Source organism: Carcharhinus amblyrhynchos, chromosome 15, assembly GCF_965287045.1.
Source record: "Carcharhinus amblyrhynchos chromosome 15, sCarAmb.v2.hapA, whole genome shotgun sequence".
NCBI lineage: Eukaryota > Metazoa > Chordata > Chondrichthyes > Carcharhiniformes > Carcharhinidae > Carcharhinus > Carcharhinus amblyrhynchos.
In genome coordinates this window covers 37,357,117-37,384,939 of record NC_137338.1, presented here as the reverse complement: position 1 = coordinate 37,384,939, position 27,823 = coordinate 37,357,117, and the positions used below count along the sequence as shown (strand labels likewise).

Below are 27,823 nucleotides of genomic sequence, written 5' to 3'. Positions count from 1 at the left end.
GTTTTCTTTTACATTTGAAAAGACAGATTAAAATTTAATGAGCTCAGTATTATTCTAGGGATAAACACCCTATTTTCTTGATGTCTGCCTGTAATAATTTCAGTATCTTTTCATCATCATCATGTGAGCGCTTCGAGAAAGTTGGTGCTTGGCACATAGTTTTCCCATGTTTCTGTCCTCTGCTGCTGTTTTCATTGACAATAACTTCCTTCAGTTTTCAAGGTATCCAGAATTGATACACCTTTCCTTCTTCTTTGAAATCATTCCTTCATAACATCTCTTACTTGTGTGTTTCCTTCAAAGACATGTCCTGCTCAGTCTCTCTGCCTTTTCTGAATTGTGTTCAGTAAATTTCCATTTGTTCACACTCCTCTCAGTATTTCATAGAACGTAGAATACTACAGCACAAACAGGCCCTTCGGCCCACAAGTTGCGCCAATCATATCCATACCTACCAGGCCTATCTGTAACTCTCAGTCCCATTAAATCCCATGTACTCATCCAGAAGTCTCTTAAAAGACCCCAGCGAGTTCGCCTCTACCACCACCGACAGCAACCGATTCCACTCGCTCACCACCCTCTGAGTGAAAAACTTACCCCTGACATCTCCTCTGTACCTGCTCCCCAGCACCTTTAAACCTGTATCCTCTCGTAGCGACCATTTCAGTAACCTATCGTTATCTCTCAACGTTTTATAAACCTCTATCAGGTCGCCCCTCAATCTTCGTCTCTCCAGGGAGAAGACACCTAGCTCCCTCAACCTATCTTCATAAGGCATGCCTCCCAATCCAGGCAACATCCTTGTAAATCTCCTCTGCACCCTCTCAATAGCTTCCACATCTTCCTTGTAGTGAGGCAACCAGAACTGTGCACAGTACTCCAAGTGGGGTCTGACAAGGGTCTTATAAAGTTGCAGCATTACCTCCTGGCTCCTGAACTCAATCCCTCGATTAATGAAGGCTAGCACACCATACGCCTTCTTGACCACATCCTTCACCTGCGAGGCCGATTTAAGAGTCCTTTGGACCCGGACCCCAAGGTCCGTCTGCTCCTCAGCACTGCTAAGAGTCCTACCCTTGATATTGTACTCCTTCATCCTATTGGACCTGCCAAAATGGACCACTACACATTTATCCACGTTGAAGTCCATCTGCCACTTCTCCACCCAGTCTGCATCCTATCTATGTCTCGCTGCAACATCTGACATCCCCCCAGACTATCCACAACACCACCAACCTTCATGTCGTCGGCAAACTTACTAACCCATCCCTCCACTTCCTCATCCAGGTCATTTATGAAAACGACAAACAGCAAGGGTCCTAGAACAGATCCCTGGGGCACTCCACTGGTGACCGACCTCCATGCAGAAAAAGACCCATCCACAACCACTCTCTGCCTTCTGCAGGCAAGCCAGTTCTGGATCCACAAGGCAAACCCCTTGGATCCCTGCCCTCTCACCTTTTCAAGAAGTCTTGCATGGGGGACCTTATCAAACGCCTTGCTGAAGTCCATGTAAGCTACATCCACCGTTTTTCCTTCATCAATGTGTTCAGTCACATTTTCAAAGAACTCAACTAGGTTCGTAAGGCATGACCTGCCCTTGACAAAGCTGTGCTGACTATTTCTGATCATACTAAACTTCTCTAAATGTTCATAAATCCTGTCCTTCAGTATCCTCTCCACCAAATTACCAACCACTGAGGTCAGACTCACCGGTTGGTAATTTCCCGGGCTATCCCTGTTCCCTTCCTTGAAAATAGGAACCACATCCACAATCCTCTGGAGCCTCTCCCGTCTCCATCGCAAAGATCATCGCCGGGGCTCTGCAATCTCTTCCCTCATCTCCCACAGTAACCTGGGGTACTTCCCATCTGGTCCTGGCGACTTACCTATCTTGATAGAATTTAAAAATTCCAACACATCCTCTTTCTTAACGTCAACATTCTCAAAAATTTCAGCCCACCGCAAACCTGCAGTACAACCCCCCAGATCATTTTCCACTGTGAATACCGAGGCAACGTACTCAGTAAGCACCTCTGCCATTTCTTCCGGTTCCACACAGACTATTCCCCCTTCACCTTTTATAGGTCCAATCCCTTTACTTCTCATTCTTTTACTCTTCACATATTTGTAAAACGTCTTGGGATTCCCCTTAATCTTACCCGCCAAGGCCTTCTTGTGACCCCTTCTGGCTCTCCTAATTTCTTTTTTAAGCTCCTTTCTGCAACCCGTATACTCCGCTAGATCCTTAACATCTCCTAGCTCTCTGAACCTCTTGTACGCCTTTCTTTTCTTCCTGACTAGGTTCATCGCAACCTTCGTGCACCATGGTTCCCACGACCTATCAAAACCTCCCTGTCTCATCGGAACGTTGTCGTGCAGAGCTCCAAGCAAACATTTATCAGCTCCAGACAAACATTTATTCATCATTTATTACGTTTTCCGTCCAGCTGACCCTTTCCATTCTCCTCCAAACCCATATTTCAAAGTTGATCTGTAAGTTGGTTGCCGCCTCTTGTAAGGTCCAAGTTTCACATCTACGCAAAACAATATACCAAATCAAGCTCTTTACCAGTTGCATTTTGAGTTTTGTTCAATTTTCCTGTTAGCAGTATTCCCTTCTTACCAAATATGGCCTTTGCCATTGCTATTTTTGTTATTTCTTTATTTTTTTTAATGTGCATCATCTTTGTCCACTTTCATTCCAGAATTTAAGCTTACTGTTACTAGTCTATCTTCTAGTTTTTGTAATGCTTTTTCTGTGCGTCCTTCAAGTGCATGGACTGTCAGACTAATTGTACAAAAGTCAAAACATTGGCATGTCTTTAGCTTCTTTCTTTGGATGATTATCGTTTGCATTAAAGTCTCTGGCCATTTCTTTCTTCCATCTTTTTAATCAATTCTAGCTTTTTATCTGTTTTGCTACTTTGTCTCATTTATTGCTGCTCTTGTCTCACAATTATTTGTGGTCCAATAAAATCAGTGTCAGTAGTTATAAGAACATAAGAAATAGGTGTAGGCCATCTAGCCCCTCGAGCCTGCCCCGCCATTCAGTAAGATCATGGCTGATCTGATAGTGGTTCAGTTCCACTTACCTGCCTGCTCCCCTTATTCCCTTATTGGTCAAAAATCTATCTACCTGTGACATAAACACATTTAACGAGGTAGCTTCCACTGCTTCAATGGGCAGAGAATTCCAAAGATTCACTACCCTCTGAGAGAAGAAGTTCCTCCTCAACTCTGTTCTGAATTGACTCCCCCTTATTTTGAGGCTGTGCCCTCTACTTCTTGCTTCCATTTTAAGTGGAAATAATCCCTCAGCTTCTACCCTGTCTAGCCCCTTCATTATCTTAATGTCTCTATAAGATCTCCCCTCAGCCTTCTAAACTCCAACGAGCACAGGCCCAGTCTACTCGATCTCTCCTCGTAAGCTAACCCCCTCATCTCAGGAATCAACCTGGTGAACCTTCTCTGTACCCCCTCCAAGGCCAATATATCCTTTCGCAAATAAGGGGACCAAAATTACACACAATATTCTAGTTGCGGCCTCACCAGTACCTTGTACAATTGCAGCAAGACCTCCCTGCTTTTATACTCCATCCCTCTCACGGTAAAGGCCAACATTCCATTTGCCGCCTTGATCACCTGCAAACTGAGTTTTTGTGATTCATGCACAAGGACCCCCAGGTCCCTCTGCACAGTAGCATGTTGTAATTATTCACCATTTAAACAATAGTCCATTTTACTATTATTCCTTCCAAAGTGGATCCCCTCACACTTGACAACGTTATACTCCATCTGCCAGATCCTTGCCCATTCACCTTAGTCCACCCAAATCTCACTGCAGACTTTCCGTTTCCTCCACGCAGTTTGCTTTCCCACTCATCTTTATGTCATATTTGCTTTCCCACTCATCTTCATGTTACTCTATTTTTCTAGCTTAATCATTTCAGGTTTTTCATCTTCTTGCATGTAGTTCTCCAGTGTGTGCCTTCCACCACCACCTTTCATCAGGGTTTGTTAATAAAGTGCCTTTATTACTCTCTCTTGCTTTTGTTTTCAGTATTTTATACTAAATGCCACTAATCTTTCCTTTTGCAGGCATAAGGCCTACCCTTCCTAAGCAATTCTTCAAATATATCACAATGCTCTTTTAACTGTTGTTCTCATGGCTTTTCTGTCTTTTCTTCATAACTTATTATTCAAGTGTTTGTTACAGTTTACCTGCTGCAGTATTGTTATTCTTCCTTTTTTCTCCATCTTTTGCAACATTAAACCCATCTTTTCTTGATCCTTTTTCCTCTGTCTTGCCTTCCTGGACAGGCTCTTTAATCTATTTCCATTGCTCATTCATGTTAATGGCATCCTTACCGTTTTTAGATAGTATTTTATTTACATCAATGACAATTTGTTGATTTACTCAGTTGAACCTTTGTAGATTCCACTATATTTTCTGTACATTCCATTTTGGATCATCTTAAGATGGAATACTGTTTCTGTTTTCACAAGATTATGATCGGAGTCTGTATTGGCCCCTGGCTGTGTTCTTAGCACTAGTCCTGTATCTTTGTCTCCTAATGATATAGCCCAATTGATATCTTCGTATATTGTCAAATATTCTCCATGTATATTATTGTTTGCATTAAAGTCTCTGGCCATTTCTTTCTTCCATCTTTTTAATCAATTCTAGCTTTTTATCTGTTTTGCCACTTTCTCTATGTTTGTCTCATTTATTGCTGCTCTTATCTCACTGTTATTTGTGGTCCAGTAAAATCAGTGTAATCCATGTGTTTGTTATCATGAGTCATGTACTGCAAAAATCGACCAGTGTTTTGCTTTGCTCATTTATTTTTCCAAGACCATGGTCCTACTTCATCATCTCTTCTTCCTTCAACAATATTATTCCAATCTCCAATAACAGTTTCATAATTTTTGACTCTCCTCAATTAATTTTCCAATTCTGTCATGCATTTCATCAGTCTTCTCATCTGGATCTTCCACTTATGTATATTTGAATGATAACATCCGCTGGTTGCCCTTTTGGTTTCACTAGCTTCAACCAATCCAAATCACATTCACTCATACATTTGGCAGTTTCCTTGTCTGTGTTACTAAAACTCCTGTTCTTTTTCTTCTCCTCTGAATATATCATTTACATTTTATCACTCGTGGAATCACCTTGTCTTATCCATTTCACTCCATATAACCCTAGAATTTGCATTTCTCCTTTTTCCGTTGCTCATTTTAGGTTCTTTAGCTTTCCTTTCCTGTTCAGTGTTATTACATTCCACATTCTGGTTTGTGCTGATGCCATTTAGAGTTGTTTTCTTCACAATTTTTAGTTCACCATTGCCTTTCACTATGGTGTTGGTTTAATGGTGAATAACTTGATCATTGCGACAATTCAAACTGAGCTGCAGTGATGCCAGCAACAGACCTCATGTCTGACCTGACACAATTGGACTCCTAGGAAAAGCAATATTTCAATTGAATCGCCCAATTTTCCACCTCCTAGATGAAGGTCAGCTTTCATTGGCTGTTACTGTTATGGAAACTTGTACTTAAAGAAAACACAATTGTGGTCACCTGCAGTTAAGCCCTTGTTTTAAGTCATTTCACTTTAATGTTATGTTTTTAATGGGGCTGGTATTCATGCTTAACGTTAATGTGTTTTTACACCATGTGTGACATAGGATTGTGCAACCTAATTTTTAACCACTTTGCTTCTGCTGGCCACACCTCCTGCTCTGCGTATTACCTTTGCAACTCTGCAACCTGAGGCTGCTGTCACTCTGTAGGTTACTTTCTACCTCTCGCTGTTCACCTCCCAAGCTACTTCTGACAATGAGTGAAATTTGAACTCATTCAAACTCAGCCACCGGTATCCTATCTTTCACTGTCCTGTTCACCAATCACGCCTGCTGACCTCATTGACCCCGATTCCACATCAGTTTTAAAATTCTCATCACTGTTTTCAAGTCCATCCATGATCCGTCCTCTCTGTATCAGTGCAGCCTCCTCAACCCACCAAAATCTCTCTACAGCTGCAACGTTGGCCTCTTAAAACCTCCCAGATTTTCTTCATTGTGCCATTAGTTGTCATGATCCTAAATTCTGGAATTTCTTCCATACATCTCTGATTTGCAATGTGTCCCCTTTTAAATTGATCCTTCAAATCTATTTTTTTGCCTTTTAGTCACTTCTGGTATCTTAAGTGTCCAATTCTGTTTGGCACATAAGTGGGACGGCATGTTGGGAGTGATTAGCACTGCAGCCACTCAGCGCAAGAGACTCGGGTTCAATTCCAGCCTTGGGTGACTGTCTGGCATTTACACATTCTGCCTGTGTCTGTTTCCTCTGGGTGCTGTGGTTTCCTCTTACAGTTCAAAGATGTGCTGGTTAGATTGATTGACTATGCTGGAATTGATTGGTGGGGTAAATAAGTGGGGTTGAGAGGTAGGGTCTGAGTGGAATTATTGTTTGTGTAGGCTGGATGGGCTGAATGGCCTCCTGCACTATAGGGAATTCTATGATATTCTATGATAAACCACCTTGGATCATTTTACAGTCTAAACGGACTATTTTTAAAGGACATTAATACCAAATTTTAATGAAGATGAATGATATCATACATAACATTTCAGTAAAACTATCAATTTAAATACCAACATTAAAATGCTGTATAATTTACTACTCTCAAACAAAAAGGCCAATAATCTCATGTGTATAAAAGGAAGCAATAAGATTGGTTTACAAAGCTGGGTGCTATTTTCCAACATTAATGCAGGTTCAATTTGTGTGTGTTCATAATGAATTTTTTCATTTGCTTCCTGGGTTTATGAAAGAACAGTGTGTGATCAAACGAAAACTTGGGGAAAGCTTTTATTTCGTCCCTTGCTAAAGCTGAAAAGCCAATCATACAGATTTTTTTTCTGAGAGATGCTTTAAAATGATTGGTTGTGTTCTCATAAGGAATTATTTGCATATTTCATAGGTGGTATTAGAATTTTGAGACATCCAAATTATGACCTAATATTTTATTAAATGTTGTGCACAGACTCTAGCTTATAAAGTTATTGTCCTTGATCTCACTTGACACATGAAATTGGGGGTAACCCCAAAATTAGGATGTCGCAGGATCACTGAAAGAAGAGAAAGCAACCCCCCCCCCCCCGTATAATTAAGTTTTTAAATTGATAGTCATGTGAAACAGCAAAGATATAATTAAGAGGTGCTAAGGGCATTCCATTCACTAACTCTGTGTGTCCCTAACCTATTTCTTAAAAAAAACTTTGGCCTCACCCCTTCCCTAACCAAGGTTGGTATCTAGTATCAGTGCCCAATGGAACAAAATTGATATCCACAAATGGCCTCATATGCGTTCAATTTACTAGCCAGGGATGACCATCTCCACCAAGGCTATCACACTCTACTAACTTTTATTGGCATTAAGTTGAGTTCCCCATGATATACATCATGGAGGTCAGCATGATCGAAAGCTTATCTACATGTTACAAAAACGGAATGAAACTGTGTACGTGTGAGTTCACTTCCTGACCCCTAAAAACCCATCTGTCATTTATATGGTTAATGTCATGTGATGCAATACTCATAACTGGAATCGTGCACCTTCCCCACCCAAAACCTTTGTCACCATCGGAATAGCTAAACTTGGTTTCTATTTACTGCCTTGTTTTTTCCTATGGAAGCTGCTAACTTTTGTTTGATGCTTCTCGGGTTTCAGCTGTGGAAGTTCTAACTTCAGTTTTGTACTTCTAAAGGTTTAACTAAGATTGGAAGCTTGTAGTGCAGGCTATAACGGCGGGGGAATAAGAGTTGATTTCCTATCGTGAGGCATGTTGTATTTGGTTGACACTTTGCAGTAGATGTTTGCTGTGCCATTCTTGCCTTTACACAGTCTCTGACATAATTTAGAACTACAAATAGCTATTCAAAAGAACAAATCCGTCTCTGCCTTTCTTAAATACTTATTTAATGTGATAGTGTAGTTCGAGGAAACACCAAGCCTTCAAGTTAAAATGAGTGATGCGAAATCTAATTGAACAGTGCTGGTGCCTTAAAATTTAAATATCCCATTACTTAAGTCTTTTTTTAAGATTAAAAGTGAGTGCAGAAATATTATATATTTTTGTGACCTTCTGCCTTCAGGAGATGATTTCTCAGTGCCATTTATCTGGAACTGAAAGTACCATTGCCAGTGTTTTGATTGAGTGAAAAATTGATAATAAATCTCTGCAGTTCTGTTGCTGTATTGGAAGAGTAGAAAACCCATGAGAGGGACCTTTACCTGCACTCGTGTTCTACACATTACAATTCTTGTGATCTCTACGTTGTGTTGCAGGAACCACAGTTGTTGCCTAGTGTCATGCTGTTTTTGGCTTTGGCATGAATGATCTTGTATATTTTTGCCATATCAAGTTAACGGTAACTAAGATTTGTAAGTATCTCATGGCCAACTATCTTAAACTTTATGTCCTCTTTATAGATGAAGCAGCGATGTCTTATGAGAAGTCTAACAGCACTGCTGATGTTTCATATACGACTCACTGTATCCATCTTTGAGTTGGCAAGAAACAAAAGACAATCTTGTCATGGATAAAATGTAACATGAAATTATGGTGCCGTTAGGTGAATTTGAATCTTGAGGATAAATGACCCTGAGAGCGAGGTCCAAGCTTTCTGGTGGTGTCCAGCTAAATCCTTTGTTTGGTGAACTGATTAATATTCCTCAGCTTGCAAGGCTTATCTACTCAGGTTCTTTTGGATATTTGCAAGTGACTTGCTGTTGATTTGAACACCTGTACTTGCTTTGTATTAAAGTGCTCTGTCCCCTGGCACCAGACAAGCCTGGCTGACTAATCTCTCAGAAAAGCCTCTGCTACTGAACACTGTTCTAGATATCTGATTTTCCAGGCTTAGCATTCTCTCCATTAAACAAAGTGGCTGCAACTTGCATCCTTTTAGCTAATAAACATTTGTATGTTATGGATACTGGAACATCAGCTTTAGTAATACCTGTCCAAATCCAAATCACCAGTGTTTAAGTGGAGAATGATTTTGGGAAATCGTTACTTCATTATATTGGTTGCATTGCACAAAACACAGATATGCTAGTTTATTCTGTTGGCCATCCTTTAATGCTGGGACATATGTACGACCTTGTATAAAATAGGAACAGGAATAGTCTATTTGGCCCAATGAGCCTGCTCTGCCATTCGGTGTAATCGTGGATGATCCTCCATCTCAATGCCATGCTCTTGCTCTCCTATACCCTTGACAATCTTAATGTCTAGAAATCTTATCTATTTCTTTCTGAAATACATTCAGTCACTTGGTGCCCATAGCCTTCTGTGGTAGAAAATTCCACAGCTTCACCACTCTCTGAGTGAAGAGATTTCTCTTTGTCTCAGTTCTAAATGGCCTACCCAATATTCTGAGACCGTGATCTCTTGCTGTTTACTCAGAGGGTAGTAAGGGCGTGGAATGCCCTGCCTGCAGCAGTAGTAGTGGACTCGCCAACATTAAGGGCATTCAAATGGTCATTGGATAGATATATGGATAGTATTGGAATAGTTTAGGCTAGAGGGTCATTAGATTGGTTCCACTGGCCAGCGCAACATCGAGGACCGTAGGGCCTGTACTGCGCTGTAATGTTCTATGTTCTAGACGCCTAAACTAAGAGAAGCATTATCCTTGCATCCAGGCTGTCTAACCTTATTAGAATTTTATATGTTTTAGCGTGTGATTTCCTCTTTTTTAAACTCCAGTGAATACAGACCAACTTGACCCAATCTTAGATATCACAGTCTAAACACTTGATCACTGCCATCTGGAAGCACAAGGGCAGCAGATACATGGGAACGCCACCACCTGAAAATTCCCTCCAGGCCACTCACCATCCTGACTTGGAAATATATTGCCATTCCTCCACTGTTGCTGGATCAAAATCTTGGAATCCCCACCCCCAACACCTACACCACAAGGACTGTAGTAGTTCAAGATGTCAGTCACCATCTTGAGATCAGTTAGGGATGGGCAGTGACTGCTGGCCTAGCCAGCAAAGCCCACACCCTTTGAATGCATTAACAAATGATCTCTCCTCATATGACAACCCTGCCATCCCAGGAATCAGTCTAGTGAATCTTCATTGCATTCCCTCTAAGGAAAGTATTATTTTCTTGGATAAGGAGACCAAATCTGCGCACAGCACGCCAAGTACATTCTCATTATAGTTCTGTCCAGATGAGGTAAGGCATCTTAGTTCCTGTACATAAATCTTTTCGCAATGAACGTCAGCATAACATTTGCTTTCTTAATAGATGTTGCCCTTGTATGCTTGCTTTCAGTGACTGGTGTACAGGGATACCCGGATCCCTTTGTTCATCAGCATTTCTTAATCGATCATCATTTAAATAATACTGTGCCGTTCTGTTTTTCCTATTGAAGTGGACAACTTCAAACTTATCCACATTATACTGTATCAGCCATGTATTTGCCCACCCAACTTGACTAAGTCGCCTTGAAACTTCTTGTCATCTCTTCTTCTTCTTCTTCTTCTTCTTCTTCTTCTTCTTCTTCTTCTTCTTCTTCCGCCCCCGCCCCAACCGCCACCACCAATAATACAATTCCGCCTCGTTTTGTATTGTTAGCAGACTTGGAACTATTACATCGGATTCACTCTTCCAAATCATTGTTACATATCATGCATAACCGATCCCTGTGGTACCCCAGTGGTCATTTCCTGCCACTCTACTAAAGGCCCATTTGCTCCTATTCTGTTTCCTGTCTGCTAACCAATTCTCAGTACATTGCCAGTACCTTGTTCCAATTCCATGTGCTTTAATTTTGCGCACTTTTTTCGTAACACATGAAATGTTATCCCTCTAATCACTGTAAATATCCATTTCTATGAGACTTCTCTTGTGATAACATTGCAGAGCTTTGTAGAAACTTCTAAATTTCTGGCTGTCAGCTTCCGGTGTCAAGTCTTAACACTGAAGACTTTAATGTAAGAATAAACCACAAGCATCACTAATTTTACAGTGTCATAATCTGCATTGCCAATCAAATCTTTACTGTAATTAACTATAGAGAACAGGGGAGGTGGTGGTGTAGTGGTATTGTCCTCGACAATTCAATGGCTAATCCAATGTCCTGGGGACATGGGTCTCATTATGGCACCTGGTGGAGTGGAAGTGCAATCAATCAATAAATTCAGTAAAAAAAAAGGCTGGATTGAAAGCTAGTCTCAATAAAGACAGCTGCTATCCTTACCTATGTGACATACATGTACCCGTAGCAATGTAATTGATTCTTAACTGCCCTCCGAAATAGCTTAACAAGCCACTCAACTATGACTGGAGAAGAAACTAGAAGGTACTTTTGTCTAACCGCATTTATTTCACTTGAGTGCTTTGCTAATGATTTAAAAGACTTAAAGAAGGATTTAAGGAATAAAATCAGAACCATTAAAAGGAGTAGAAATACTGTGACTTAGGAGTCCAGGAATGCAATGGCTGAATGGGGGCAGATGTAAAAAAATGATATATCTAAACAGAGAATGCTGGAAAGTACTCGGTAGGTCAGGTCCCATCTCCAAATAGAGACACAGTTAACATTTCAGATGTGTGACATTTCATCAGAACTGAAACATGTCCTGAAAGACCATACTAAACTTACATGAATCATTAGTTAGACTGCGGTTAGAATATATAAGAACATAAGAAATAGGAGCAGGAGTAGGCCATCTAGCCCCTCGAGCCTGCCCCACCATTCAATAAGATCATGGCTGATCTGATAGTGGTTCAGTTCCACTTACCTGCCTGCTCCCCATAACCCTTAATTCCCTTATTGATCAGAAATCTATCTATCTGTGACTTAAACATATTTAATGAGGTCGCCTCCACTGCTTCAATGGGCAGAGAATTTCAAAGATTCACTACCCTCTGAGAGACGTTCCTCCTCAACTCTGTTCTAAATTGACCCCCCCTTATTTTGAGGCTGTGCCCTCTACTTCTTGTTTCCATTCTAAGCGGAAATGGAAAGCTTTAGATTGGCTAGGAGGGAGTTAAAGAGTGAGTTAAGAAGAGCTAAAAGAGGACACGAGAAGACTTTGGCTGATAGGATTAAGGAGAATCCTAAGGCGTTCTATAGATATGTTAAGAACAGAAGATTGGTTAGGGCAAGATTAGGGCCAGTTAGAGACAGCAGTGGGAAGTTATGTGTGGAACCGGAAGAGATTGGAGAGGCATTGAACCAGTATTTCTCTTTGGTATTCACGCAGGGAGACATAAATGTAGCTGTGGAGAACACTGGGTTACAGGGTTGTAAACTGGATAGTATTGCAGTTGATAAGGAGGATGTGCTAGATATTCTTGAGGGTTTGAAAATAGATAAGTCCCCTGGGCCAGACAGGATTTACCCTAGGATTCTCTGGGAGGCAAGAGAGGCGATTGCAGAGCCTCTGGCTCTGATCTTCAGGTCGTCGTTGGTCACAGGTATAGTGCCAGAAGATTGGAGGATAGCGAATGTTGTCCCATTGTTTAAGAAGGGGAACAGAGACCTTCCCCGGGAATTATAGACCGGTGAGTCTTACTTCTGTTGTGGGCAAAGTTTTTTAGAAAAAATTATTAGGGATAGGATTTATAGTTAATTAGAGAGTAATGAATTGATTGGAGATAGTCAGCACGGTTTTGTGAAGGGTAGGTCGTGCCTTACTAACCTTATTGAGTTTTTTGAGAAAGTGACCAAAGAGGTGGATGGGGGTAAGGCAGTTGATGTATATATGGACTTTAGTAAGGCATTTGATAAGGTTCACCATGGAAGGCTTCTGCAGAAAATGCAGATGTTATGGGATTGAGGGTGATTTAGTTAATTGGATCAGGAATTGGCTAGCAGATAGGAGACAGAGGGTGGTGGTTGATGGTAAGCATTCGTCATGGAGTTCGGTTACAAGTGGTGTGCCTCAGGGATCTGTTTTGGGGCCACTGCTGTTTGTAATTTTTATAAATGATCTGGATGAGGGTATAGTTGGGTGGATCAGTAAATTTGCTGATGACACCAAAGTCGGAAGAGTGGTAGATAGTGAAGAGGGGTGTCATAGTTTACAGAGAGACTTGGACAAGTTGCAGAGCTGGGCCAAGAGGTGGCAGATGGAGTTTAATGCGGAAAAGTGTGAGGTAATTCACTTTGGCAGGAATAACAGATTTGTAGAGTATAGGGCTAACAGTAGGACTCTGAATAGTGTTGATGAACAGAGGGATCTAGGTGTATGTGTACATAGATCCCTGAAAATTGGTAATCAAGTAGATAAGGTTGTTAGGAAGGCATAGGGTGTCTTGGCGTTTATTGGTAGGGGGATTGAATTTAGGAGCCGCAATGTCATGTTGCAACTGTACAAAACCCTGGTGCGTCCGCACTTGGAGTATTGTGTGCAGTTCTGGTCCCCACATTATAGGAAGGATGTGGAGGCATTGGAGAGGGTGCAGAGGAGGTTTACCAGGATGTTGCCTGGTATGGAGGGGAGGTCCTATGAGGAGAGACTGAGGGATTTGAGGTTGTTTTCGTTAGAAAGAAGGTGGCTAAGAGGGGACCTTATTGAAACATACAAGATGATTTAGAGATTTAGATAGGGTGGACAGTGATAGCCTTTTTCTTCGGATGGAGAAAGCTAGCACGAGGGGGCATAGCTTTAAATTAAGGGGTGGTAGTTATAGGACGGATGTCAGAGGTAGGTTCTTTACCCAGAGGGTGGTGAGGGATTGCAATGCCCTGCCTGCTGCAGTTGTAGATGTGCCTAGTTTGGGGGCGTTTAAGAGATCTGTGGATAGGTTTATGGATGGAAAGGGATTGGTTTAGGTTAGAGGGTCATTGCTTTTTTAACTGGTTGGCGCAACATCGTGGGCCGAAGGGCCTGTTCTGCGCTGTTATGTTCTATGTTCTATGAAATAATCTCTCTACTTTCTACCCTGTCTAGCCCCTTCATTATCTTATATGTCTCTACAAGATCTCCCCTCTGCCTTCTAAACTCCGAGTACAGCCCCAGTCTACTCAATCTCTCCTCATAAGCCAACCCCCTCATCTCTGGAATCAACCTGGTGAACCTTCTCTGTACCCCCTCCAAGGCCAGTATATCCTTCTGCAAATAAGGCGACCAAAATTACACACAATACTCTAGTTGCGGCCTCACCAGTACCTTGTACAATTGCAGCAAGACCTCCCTGCTTTTATACTCCATCCCTCTCACGATAAAGGCCAACATTTTATTTGCCTTCCTGATCACCAGCTGCACCTGCAAACTGAGTTTTTGTGATTCATGCACAAGGACCCCCAGGTCCCTCTGCACAGTAGCATGTTGTAATTATTCACCATTTAAATAATAGTCCATTTTACTATTATTCCTTCCAAAGTGGATAACCTCACTCTTGCCAACGTTATACTCCATCTGCCAGATCCTTGCCCATTCACTTAGCCTATCCACATCTCTGTGCAGACTTTCCATGTCCTCCACGCAGTTTGCTTTCCCAGTCATCCTTGTGTCATCAGCAAACTTTGTTACCCTACACTCGGTCCCCTCCTCCAGATCGTTTATGTATATGGTAAACAGTTGAGGCCCCAGTACCGATCCCTGTGGTACGCTGCTCGATATTCTTGAGCTTTGGATGCCCTGCTTCAGGAATTATGTTAAGTCCATGGAGAAAATGCTGTACAGAAGCAGTTCACTTTGAAAATAACAGCAGTGAGAGATTTTAGTTAGAGAGAGAAAAACTGGCGCTTTTTTCAGAGAATATGAAGTGGAGGTCTGATGGTAGCATTGGCAATTGTAGAATTTTAATCAAATAGGAAAATCTAGATCTACTTGTCAGTTGCTAATAATTAGTGGGTGTAAATTTAAGATTAATTTTCCTTTTCTCAGACATTAATTATGTGTTTCATTGCAAGATGTAAGATTTACGCTGTAGCTGTCTGATTGGAAGGGTTTACGCAGCAAGGTGTCCTGGTAGTTTGCAAGGACAAAGGCTCCAATGGTTGGATTTTTGGCGAGGGAGTGATTATTGGAAGTTTTTCAGGGTATTTGAGAGGGGGCAGTTCATGTCAGCTAGCACAGAAACATTGGATTGAACTGGGTAATCAGTTTTGTGGGAAGAAGGTCGCAAGTGTGGAGGTCATGTTCATTGGTACCTATAAAGGCATGTGTAATTAAGTTCAATATAGATCAGTGTTAGATACATTTTGGGAGAAAGAAAGGATGATCACTTTCTCCTTGGAATATGGGCCTTCAATTGAGGTAGAGGGGTAGAGGAATCTGGGAACATTGATAGCACAAATCATTAAAATGAAATGAGCAACGTACTTTCAGAAGATGTTAAAAGACTAAGCAAAGCACTTATGTCATTTCTAGAGGGATAGAATTAATAAGTGAGAAGTATGTTCAATTTGCGCAGAACTGTGGTCGAATTTGAGTGCAGTGAACAGTTCTGATCTCCATATTAACAAAGGTTAACTGAAGCACTTCAGAAGTTGCAGCATCAATTTATTGGGATGATATCTGAATTGAGAAGTAATACCTATCAAGCAAGATTGAACATGCTGAGGTTTTTTTCTAGAAATGGTGACCTGATAAGTTTAAGGTTCTGAAACGGTTTGATAAGGTGAAAATGTGCTAGAGCACTTCTCAGGAGGGTTATAAAGCTAAATTTGACACTTGACCATGTGAGCTATTAGGCCATATGAGATATTAGGGCAACTCATTGCAAGCTTGGTGGCCAAAGAGGAAGAGCATTTGAAAGGAGGAATGGACAGTATAGAGGAGGAGAAACTTGGGGCCTTTGGCAGCTGAAGGCATGGCCACCATTGATGGAGGGAGTAAAATTATTGATGCTCAAAGGGGCCTTAGGAGTGTAAATATTTAATTTGATTTATTATTGTCACATGTATTGGTATGTAGTGAAAAGTATTGTTTCTTGCATGCTATACAGACAAAATATACCATTCGTAGTGTACATAGGGGAGAGGAAGGATAGGGTACAGAATATAATGTTACAGTCACAGCTAGGATGTAGAGAAAGATCAACTTTATATAAGGTAGGTCCATTCAAAAGAAATATGTGAGGATTGGAGGAGATTAGAAATAACAAGGAGCAAGGCCAAAGAGGGAATCAAATATAAAGATAAGAATTTTAAAATAGAGGTGTTTCTTAAACTGCAGTCAGTGTGGGTCAAGGATAGATGTTTTCACATCTGGGGAAGACCAGGACTTGAGGTCCTAAGCCCAAGACACTCGGACTAATAAATCCAATAAGGAATTCAGGAGAAATTTTTTATTACCTATTAGAATAGGGAAATAGCTACCTTAAGTGTTTTTTTTAAATTACTCTTTCGTGAACTGCTTGATGGACCATTTCACCAGGCAGTGAGGAGCCATCCACGCTATTGTGGATCTGGAGTTGCAGGTAGACTTGGTTGGCTAAGGACAGCAGATTTCCTTCCCCAAAGGATGTTAATGAATTGCATGGATTTTTACAGAAATCAGTTGCTGTTTCATAAATCTTTGACCATATTCCAGATGTATGAATTGAACCACTGGCTGCCAGAGTGGGATTTGAACTAACGTCCCCAGCACATTTAGCCTGGATATCTGGATTACTAATCCAGTGACATCATCACTATGCTACCAGTGGGAAACTGATGAACATAAATGTGAAAGGAATAGAAAGAGGTGCTGATGAAGTTAAATAAAGAAGGTGGAAAGTGACTTGTGTGCAACATAAACACCACTGTGGACTTGTTGGGCTAAATCTCCTGTTTCTGTGCTGCTGTAAATATTATACATGTAAAAAGTTGGCTAAAAATAACTTGTGGAAGATACCCTCTTAGCATTCTTTGCACCCTTGTTCCTGCTCTAGGGAATTGCATTCATGCTGTAAGTTTTGGGTGTATTGGATGCGTGGCTCCGTTGGAAAAAACTGAATTGGTGTTCGAGACTGGCTTGGATGTTTTCACAAAAGCATTAGTCTGAAGGAGTCATTATGGGTTGATTGTGCAGTAATATGTAGTTGGTGCAACTTCTAATTTTACACACTACAATTGATTCCAACCATTCAGAATTCCATTGCATTTAGAATTTATCCTAACCCAACTATACTCTGCAGAGATTGATTTACACCTTTTGGATTTCTAAAAGAAATAGGTAGAGAGGAAAGAGGTGATAATCCAGATATGTGTTGGTTAGGTTGATTGGCCATGGTAAGTTGCCCCTCGGTGACAGGGGGACACTCAAAGTAAATATGTGAGGTCATAAGAACATAAGAAATAGGAGCAGGAGTAGGCCATCTAGCCCTTTGAGCCTGCCCCGCCATTCAATAAGATCATGGCTGATCTGTCGTGGCTCAGTTCCACATTCCCGCCCTCTCCCCATAACCCTTAATCCCCTCACTTATCAAAAACCCATCAACCCGCGTCTTAAAAATATTTAGCGAGGCAGCCTCCACCACCTCAACGGGCAGAGAATTCCAGAGATTCACCACCCTTTGAGTGAAGAAGTTCCTCCTCAACTCCGTTCTAAACCGCCCCCCCTTTATCTTGAGGCTGTGCCCCCTAGTCCTACTGTCCTTTCTGAGCGGGAAGAGTCTCTCCACCTCTATCCTATCCATCCCATTCATCATCTTATACGTCTCAATGAGATCTCCCCATATTCTTCTAAACTCTAACGAGTACAAGCCTAGTTTATTCAGCCTCTCCTCATAGCTCAACCCCCTCAACTCCGGTATCAGCCTAGTAAACCTCCTCTGCACTCCCTCCAAGGCCAAAATATCCTTGCGTAAGTACGGTGCCCAAAACTGCACACAGTACTCCAGCTGCGGCCTCACCAATGCCCTATACAGCCGCAGCAAGACCTCCCTACTTTTATATTCAATCTCCCTCGCTATGAAGGCCAGCATCCCATTCGCCTTCCTGACCACCTGCTGCACCTGCAGGGTTTTTGCGACTCATGCACAAGGACCCCGAGGTCCCTCTGCACCGTCGCCTGCTGCAGTTTTTCGCCACGTAAGTAATGGTCCTTCCTACCATTATTCCTACCAAAGTGGACCACCTCACACTTGCCAACATTAAATTCCATTTGCCATTTCCTGGCCCATTCGCCCAGCCTATCTAGATCGTTCTGCAGACTCTCCACACCCTCCGCACAATTTGCCGTTCCACCAATCTTGGTGTCATCAGCAAATTTTGACACCATACACTCGGTTCCCTCCTCCAGATCATCTATATAAATGGTAAATTGCTGAGGCCCCAGCACCGACCCCTGGGGCACTCCACTAGTCACCAACCGCCAATCCAAATAGCACCCATTAACCCCCACTCTCTGCCTCCCATTTGACAACCAATCCTCTATCCACGCTAACACTCTACCCCCAACTCCATGCCCCCTTACCTTCTGCAATAACCTCTTGTGAGGTACCTTGTCAAACGCCATCTGAAAATCAAGAAAGACCAAATCCACCAGTTCTCCTCTATCCACCGCCCTAGACACATCCTCATAGAACTCCAATAAATTTGTCAGACACGACTTCCCTTTAATGAAACTGTGCTGCGCCTGCTCTATCAAGCAATTCCCCTCCAGATGCCTCGCTATTTCCTCCTTGATGACGGATTCTAACATTTTACCTACAACAGACATTAAACTAACCGGCCTATAATTCCCTTCCTAAATGCAGAGCTGGGCCGATAGGTGGCGGATGGAGTTTAATGCGGAGAAGTGTGAGGTAATTCAGTTTGGTAGGAATAACAGATGTGTTGAGTATAGGGCTAACGGGAGGACTTTGAATAGTGTGGATGAACAGAGGGATCTAGGTGTATGTGTACATAGATCCCTGAAAGTTGGGAATCAAGTAGATAGGGTTGTTAAGAAGGCATACGGTGTCTTGGCGTTTATTGGTAGGGGGATTGAATTTAGGAGTCGCAGCGTCATGTTGCAACTGTACACAACTCTGGTGCGGCCGCACTTGGAGTACTGTGTGCAGTTCTGGTCCCCACATTACAGGAAGGATGTGGAGGTTTTGGAGAGGGTGCAGAGGAGGTTTACCAGGATGTTGCCTGGTATGGAGGGGAGGTCCTATGAGGAGAGACTGAGGGATTTGGGGTTGTTTTCGCTGGAAAGAAGGCGGCTAAGAGGGGATCTTATTGAAACATATAAGATGATTAGAGATTTAGATAGGGTGGACAGTGATAGCCTTTTTCCTCGGATGGAGGAAGCTAGCACGAGGGGGCATGGCTTTAAATTAAGGGGGGGGGGGGGTAGTTATAGGACGGATGTCAGGGGTAGGTTCTTTACCCAGAGGGTGGTGAGGGATTGGAATGCCCTGCCTGCTGCGGTTGTAAATGCGCCTAGTTTGGGGGCGTTTAAGAGATCCGTGGATAGGTTTATGGACAAAAAGGGATTGGTTTAGGTTAGTGGGTCATTGTTTTTTAACTGGTCGGCGCAACTTCGTGGGCCGAAGGGCCTGTTCTGCGCTGTTATGTTCTATGTTTTGCCTGGCACCCTTCTTAAACAACGACGTAACATTAGCCGCTTTCCAATCTTCCGGCACTTCCCCGGAATCCAGCAACGTTTGGAAAATAACCACCAAGGCATCCACTATCACCTCCGCCATTTCTTTCGGAACCCTCGGATGCATTCCATCCGGTCCTGGGGAAATAGGGAAATAGGGCCTGACGGAAATAGGGCCTGGTTGGGATTGTGGTCAGTGCTGACTTGATGGGCCAAATGGCCTCCTTCTGCACTGTAGGGATTCTATATATTATGTGTGAGGATCTCAATACTTCACTTTAAACCGGGTTTTGGAGTCACTTTGCATCACGTTGCCATTTTATTTAGCTATTAGCCTTTGCATGCTATAATGGCCTAAAAAGTGAAAAAATATTTTAACCCCGATGGAACTGATAAACTTCCAATCTGTCTTGGAAATAAATTCTCATTGAGTATGTACTTCTTTGTTTGCAGCTGTAAAATAAGCATTTTACGTGCAGTAGTGATATTTGCATGACTGTTCTTAATTTTTGCATCAGCTTAAAACACAATGAACAGGGGAGGGGAAATAGGTCAGAATCCACTGGAACCATTGCAGCCCATATCAGCCTATTCCACCTAATTTTTTCTCATTTCAATTACTCCAATAAGGTGTGAAGGATAGTGGGGTAAGTGTAAGATGGAATTTACTATCTCTAATGCTGACCACTCATCATTTTGAATGTGTCATTGAGTGTCTTATTTTGTCATTTTTATGTACAACTTATCTACTCAATAAAGATATTTGAAATAAAATCTAAAAAATGTTTTCAAAAACTCCAACCAGAAACAATTTCTATGTTGCCCATGGTAGAAATTTCTGGATTGAGTAAACCTAGGCATACAGTTGCTATTATTGCTCTGAGGTGAAAAGTGAATCAAAATCTTTTAAGTAGACTATTTTTAAATACTGCACTGACTTGGTCATTACATAGCTTCCGTAGCAAAGAAATTTTGAAATTTAAATCATTTATCCCTAGCTTCTGTCCTCACATTGGTACTTAAATACCGATTTACTCCTAATTGTTAACCTTTAAACTCTGAAGGCAGGATTAGTGCAATGATCTTTCATTACTCTGCATTCTCATTTTTCATTTTTGTGTTTTGTTTAGGCTATTCACTGCTTTGAGTCAGTGATCAAGAAGTGTGAGGGAAAAGTTGACCCTGACTTATTTTGCCAGCTTGGTCATTTCAACCTCTTGTTGGAGGATTATCCAAAAGGTAAGCAATATTCTTTCCTGTATTTACATTTCTGTTCATTTATTTTTGATTACAAAGTGAAATTCATTCCCTGGAAAAGTGGCAGTATTCCTTTTAAGTGATGGATGTTTCAGGATATTAAAGTTACAGTCATTGGTGAAAATGCCAAATGTTAGAGGGTAAAGTGCCGTAATGTTTGTGGGTAATTTTGGATATTGTGTCCATATTGCTGAGAATTTGTCAAAATAAACGGATGAAGGTTATCAAATTAAAATGAGCCGCAACAGTTTATAAATAATCTTGCACAGAAGGGCCATAAACAAAATAGAATGTGGCAGTGATGAAATGGAAGTTGGTGCTGATGGTGTTGATTAGGCTTTTGTACCGAGAAAACAAATGTCCTGCTGCAAGGTGCAGTGTCTGAAAGTAACTGCAGAAACTTTTACAACTTTTTTCAACCATCACGCATCAGTTCCAATTCAGATTCAATGCTAGAACATCTTTACTGACACCAGCCTGACGAATTGATTTGTGTTAGAAAATTTTGATTTGAGGTTCATGTAACCTCTGTAGACAAGGGCAGGGGCCATTCAAGTTGGAGGAGTGAAAAATAATGTATTTAACACGTGGTTGCAAAGTGACTGTGGCTGGCAACACAATATTCAGGAGTATTTAACTGTTTGGAAGGATGGAAAGAAAATAATAGTTGGAGAAATTCTAGTGAGTGGGATAGATTTGTTCTCTGCAACCAAGTGCATGAGTCTTTGAAGGCTGTGTTGTTGGCCTGGTGCCAGGGTTGAGGACGTCTCAGGACTTGAGAAGAACTTGGGAGTGGCTGGGGAAGGATTCAGTTGCCATTTTTATCCACATGAATAACGGTGACACAGCAGACCTTTTTAGCCCTGCCTAAAGGTGTTTGAGCTGATAGGGGCAATGCAATATTCAGGAGTATTTAACTTTTTGGAAGGACGGAAAGAAAGGACAATGAGCTGGGGTAGCTCTGTTAATAAAGCATGAGATTAGTGCAGGAATGAGAAATTAATTTGACTGGTAAAATTATGTTGTGATGGTAAATAAGTCATGATAGGCATTTATGAGGAAATACTTATGCCTAAGAGTTCCTGTATACAGGATCTTGAGGGTTCCTTCTCCTGGGGCCAAACTTAGGTATGCCACAGCTTTTGAGAATTTACTTTTATTCAGTTCATTGTTTCTGCTGTCCTCCAAAATATGAGATTTCCTGTGCCCTTCCATTAGCATCCAACTAAGTGATCCTCTAACTCTCTAGCATTTCACTATTGCAGTCACTGCACTTCAAACATGAGCTTTGCTGCTTAGTTGCAGTGACTTCAAACTCTGAAACTCTGGCCCTTTTGCTGTTGATCTACAGCTCCTGGCAAACCCCCTCTCTCTGCTTCCCAAAAAGAACTCTCCATTCACCCGACGAAGAGGGAAACCTTGAAAGCTTGTGAGTCTATTATCAAATAAATCGGTTGGACTAAAACCTGGTGTTGTCAGACTTTTTACTGTCCCAAAATAGCTCACAGGTTCCAGCTAACTGCTTCTGTTGGATGTTATACCAACCAAAAAAAAACCTCCCTACAATCTATCTTCATGGCATACTTGGGATGTGCCAGTTGGAGATTCAAACTCACCGCCCCAAATTCCCAAGCCTTCCCTTTGTTTTGATAAACCAATTATGCAGACATCTGTAAGCATCTCTCTTTAGCCAAGAAACTGAGGAATAAACCAACCATTGTTTAATATGTTTCCTTTCAACTCTGACCATGCCTGTTTACCACCCTCCCGAATCAGATGCTTCCATTATAATGCATTGAAAATTTTAATCCCCCCAAACTAAAGGTTATATTCCTAAAACATATGAAATGAATATTCAGAAAATCATAACACAATTGAGCAGAACCAGCATGGTTTTATGACAGGGGAATTGTGTTTTATAACTTTATTAGAGTTCTTTGAGAGTGCAACAAACAAGGTGGATAAAGGAAAAGATGTAGTTTTTTTGGATTCAAAAACAATTTAGTAAAGTGCGACACAAGTTATGTGCTCATGCACAACATGAGAACTCGTGCTGTTGGGGGTAATGGATTGGCTTACTAATAAGAAATGGGTTATTTACAGGTTGCAAACTAACTAGTGGAATGCCATAGGGATCAGTGCTGGGTCTCAACAATTTACTGTTTATATTAATGATTTGAATAAAGGAACCAACAGTATTGCAACCAAATTTTCTCGAGTCAAAAAAAGTAGGAAAGCAGGTTGTGAAAAGGATACAGAAGAGTTTGTAAGGTGATGGGTTAAGTGAGTGGGCAAAATTTTAGCAGGTGGAATATAATGTGGAAAAAATGTGAGGGTGTCCACTTAGCAGGAAGAATAAAAATACAGAGTGTTTAAATGGAGAGGAATTACTGAATGGTGCAGTGCAGTCTTCATATATGAATGACAAAATGTTTGCAAGCAGGTATGATATTAATTAGGCAAATGGAATGTTAGTCTTTAATACAAGAAAGATGGAGTATAGAAGTCAGGAAGGAAGACTTGCTACAGCTACACAGAGTTTTGGTGAGACCCCGCCTAGAGTACCACGTGCAGTTTTGGTTTCCTTGTTTAAGGAGGGATATACTGGCATTGGAGGAAGTTCAGAGTAGGGCCTGCAATGAACCTTGTTTTAATGAAGAATGGTTGGGCAAGTTGGTTCTGTAGTCATTGGACTAAGAAGAAATAAAGGTGATCTTATAGAAACATACAATTCTGAGGGATGTGGGCAGGGTTAATGTTGAGAAGATGCTTCCCCTCATAGACGAATTTAGAACAATGGAATACTGTTCAGAATGAGGGTCTCCCATTTGAGACGAATATGAACAGGCATTTCTTTTCTCTTCTGTTAATCTTTGAAATTCTCCGGTCTAGAGAGCAGTTGATGCTGAGTTATTGAATATTCTCAAAGCTGAGTTGGAGATTTCTGACTTGTAGGGGAGTTGAGAGTGATGGGGACAACCAGGAAAGTGGAGTTGAGACCACAATCAGATCAGCCATGATCCTAATTAGTGACAGAGCTGGCTCAAGGGTCTGAACTGTCTACTCTTGGCTCCTCTGTTCTTGTGAGCATGTTTGTAGTGCCACATGACATGTAAATAAAAATGTAAAAGCGCTTTACTCCCTTCATAAGCCTTTGGTCTTTCCGTTTCTTGTCTGCTTGCAAGGGATTCTAAATGCCCAAACTTTTGGTGGTAATGCTCCTTTGATTTGCACCATCTTCTTGCTTCCCAGTAATACACATGAACTGCTGTGAAACTTGACAAAAAATTGTTGCCAAATCTAGAAATTCTATCTTTAGTTTTTTTAGTTTAGCTGCCCGAGGTAGTAGCAGAGGAAAGTATAATTTTGTCTTTTATAAGGCGTTTAGACAGTTACGTGGGTAAGACGGGTATGGAGGGCTATGGGCCAAATGTGGGCAATTGGGACAAGCTTAGTGGTCTTTAAACAAAAAAGTAGCTTGGGCCGAAGGGTCTGTTTCCATGCTGTAAATCTTTATGACTCTAAATGGTGCAGAAATATGTAATGAGCTCAGGCTCTGTATAAATTTATGTAGCCAGATTTAAGTGCTCTAAGAGAAGCTGTTAATATCCTATGCCTAACCTCTGGACATACAAAAATGATAAATGTTCCTATTTGAACAAAATATATTCTCTGCATAGACAAATACTGAGAAATCATTTGGTCAAGTGTAACTTAGCTTGGATACTGTCAAATGTAGTGGTTGCCTTTTATGCATGTTGCACATCCATTTGACTAGAAAATGAACAGGCAAAAGTATCCTAATACTCCAACCTACGTGGAAAAGCTACCAAAAGTATTGATCTCCAAAATAAATTTTCAATTGCCATTGTAATCCTTGAAGAAACCCAAAAAGGCATCTGCTACAACTCCTGTCTCATACTGCAGACTTTTCTGCTCCCAGACAACCATCTGCACTAACTAATTTGCATCTTTGAGGAATGCCTCACTGCACAGAGCATTGCCCTTTGCACTGCCACTTTTATCTGATTATCACATTGCTGTTTATGGGAGCTTGCTTTGTACAAATTGGTTGCCATATTTTCTGTAACTCAAATGATGACCACACTTCAAAAATGTTAAAGAAAGCATTTTTGGATGTTTTTTGGTTGTGTTAGGTGCTATATAAATGCAAGTCTTGTCTTGATCTCCACCATGGCTTACTTTGTCTAAAGTCTTATTGCCTCCCTGCCCAAGCCATTTGCTGCAATCCATTCCTGTTTGTTCAGTGCTGATCGGTCTTTGTATGACTGCTTTGTTTCGGAATTCTAGCTTCAGGCACGCAGTACACATTTCTTCTTAGTCTCAGCTTCTGTTCTGATCCTCAAGTTATTCTTTCACTTGTGTGTGTTTCTCAACTATAGATCCATAGACATGAAATGGATCTTTGAATCTGGCTCAATTGCAATTAGGTGACTCCACTCTTAAGTAGATATTCATATACTTGTGTCCTTCCCCACTTCTTGCCAATTCTAACTCTGACTTTGGGGAAAGAGACACAAAAAGGAGAGAAGGTGACAAGTGAGTCAAAATATCAAATCAGTGAATATGAAGAACAGTACAGCACAGGAACAGGCCCTTTGGCCCTCCAAGCCTGCACTGATCATGTGTTCCTAACTAGACCATCCGTTTGTATCTCTCTATTCCCTGTCTGTTCATGTGGCTATCTAGGTAAGTCTTAAATGATCCTAGCGTGTCTGCCTCAGCACTTTCCTTAGCAGTACATTCCAGGCCTCCACCACCCTCTGCGTAAAATACGTCCCCCGCATATCTGTATTGAATTTTGAGAAATTAGCAAAGAAATAAGAGTGGATCAAAAATGCTTGCAGGGGTCACACTTTTGCCATGTAAAATCAAATTTATTTTGTAGCATAGACCAAGTGGAGTGTTACATCTTTTTTTGCTGCTTTTCCGTCTTAGTTTGTTTTTCATTTTGTCTTCTGAACCATCACAGTTCTCAATTTTGTTTGGCATTTTGATGAGATTTGAGAGAATTGGTGTGCCTATGCTGGTAATATTTTTGAGGATTTGTCCAATATTTTTGGCGACGTACGCAACATAAAAACTGGGACAATCACAGGATTATTTTATAATGAGCAACTGTCTGATCTGTAAGGTATGGTTATAAAGTATCAACTAATGTTTGAGTTACTCACTTTGTTGCTAAAACATTCAGTGCTGTGCTTGGTAGATAGATGACAGCTGCAGTTATGAGGACTATGTTTCCCACTCTGAAGACATAGTCCCAATTTAGTTTTATCTTTTCAATGTTTGTTACTTAACTGCATACTCGCACAGACAATTTTTGAAAATCTTCCCAACTACCACTTATGAACCCAGATGCTGACTGATGTAATTTTCCACTGGCCTATTCCTTTTTTCCAAAATTGCCATGATTACTTCATTCATACCTTTTGATACATTCTATAATAATGCTTTAACACTTCCCTAATAATTCTATCTCTAATCTTTTTACTATCTTTGAGGTTCTGTAATAATTCCATCCCTCACCTTTCTCTACTTTTGGGGTTCAGAGAGTGTTATAACCTCCATGTTTTGTTCCCATCTCAAAGGATTTTCTATTTCAAATCTCTCCAGTCTGTCTGCCTTTCGTATCACACTGAAATTGCCCTAGCCAAAATTGAGTTGTCTTCTGTTGAACCATGACACGTTGTATCTCCTAATCTTCCACTTTCATTTGTTTTGCTATCTTCTACCACCCCTTGACTACCGAATTCATTGTACTGTTCCCTTGCGTTTTTCCACTCACCTGGAAACAGCCAGTGTATGTCTAGCAACAACTTATTTTTCCTACTTTACTGGGACATATCAGAAGCACCCCAAGGATCTGTCCTTCATCCTCCTTTTCCTTTTCAATTTGCTGTATCTTAGAGACATTAGTGGGAAGTTTGGAGAATGCTTCTATGTCTTTGTGATGATGTCCAGTACTTCTCTTTGTCTGTGAGCAGCTAGAAGATTGCTTTGGATCTTGGACGATCCACAGATACCTTCATTTGAACAGTGGGAAGATCAAAGCCATGGATTTTATTTCTTACCGCTACTCTGCTTCCTTGACCTGAATCTCTCATTTTAAGACTAACCCAATCACACACCCATCACATCAAACACCATGGGGAGACTTTTCCCATCTTGCCCACCACGGGGAAGGGGTACATTGACTTTGGGTGGGATTTTCTGGTTTTAGGGTGAGCATGGTCAGAAAATACCACCCCATGTGTTTGACCCTGAGTCCCCTCTCCTCTGTCGTGGAAATCCCTATCACCGTTTTGTCACCTAAAAAAGCAATTTATTTTAATGTGACCCATGCTGTTCTCTCTTTGTCTGCTCTGTCAACTTCAACTTGTCCAAAGCGTGGTTACTTGTATCTTGCCCTAGGCTAACTCCTGCTTATCTATTACTTCTCCCCTTATAAACTTACATTAGTCTCACCTCCTGTCTTCCAATGTGTTGGAATTTTAAAATCCTTATCTTTGGAAGAATTTGTTGTCTTCGTATTCTGGCTGCTCTGATGAAGATCCTTTTTTTCCCCCCAGGTTTCTGCCATTTTACTACTTGTTCTTGATTCATAACATTTTCACATCAGATTTTTTTCTCTTTTGTCTTTCAGCATTATCTGCATACCAGAGGTACTACAGTTTACAGTCTGACTACTGGAAGGTTTGTAGCATTTGAAAGATTCTTACTGCAATTTAATCACTTGGCATTTATTGAACAGTTTGTGTTCAGCATTTTCAAGTCACTAAGTAGTTAGCGCTGGTGGCATTTTCTTTTCCCACCCCTTTAATCCTATTATTTGTGTGAGGTTACTGCTTTTATTTGATTTGTTAAATATAAAGAAATTGTCGCACAGGAGGAGATTCTCTTTTAAGTATTGGAAGTTACTGTATTATCACCATGGCACATATATTGCAGTTTTATCTGGGTAGTTATGCATGGTGA

At 41.1% G+C, this 27,823-nt stretch overlaps 1 protein-coding gene across 2 annotated transcripts in view; it reads left to right on the top strand.

Moving 5' to 3' along the window:
• Window positions 1–27,823, top strand: part of kdm6a (lysine (K)-specific demethylase 6A) — a 233,402-nt gene that overhangs the window by 48,744 nt on the left and 156,835 nt on the right. For both annotated transcript variants that reach the window (XM_080203828.1, XM_080203827.1), the window contains exons 3-4: window positions 20,698–20,806; window positions 27,492–27,541. In XM_080203828.1, coding sequence (XP_080059954.1) covers window positions 20,698–20,806; window positions 27,492–27,541 — 159 coding nt within the window. The remainder of the gene's footprint in view (window positions 1–20,697; window positions 20,807–27,491; window positions 27,542–27,823) is intronic.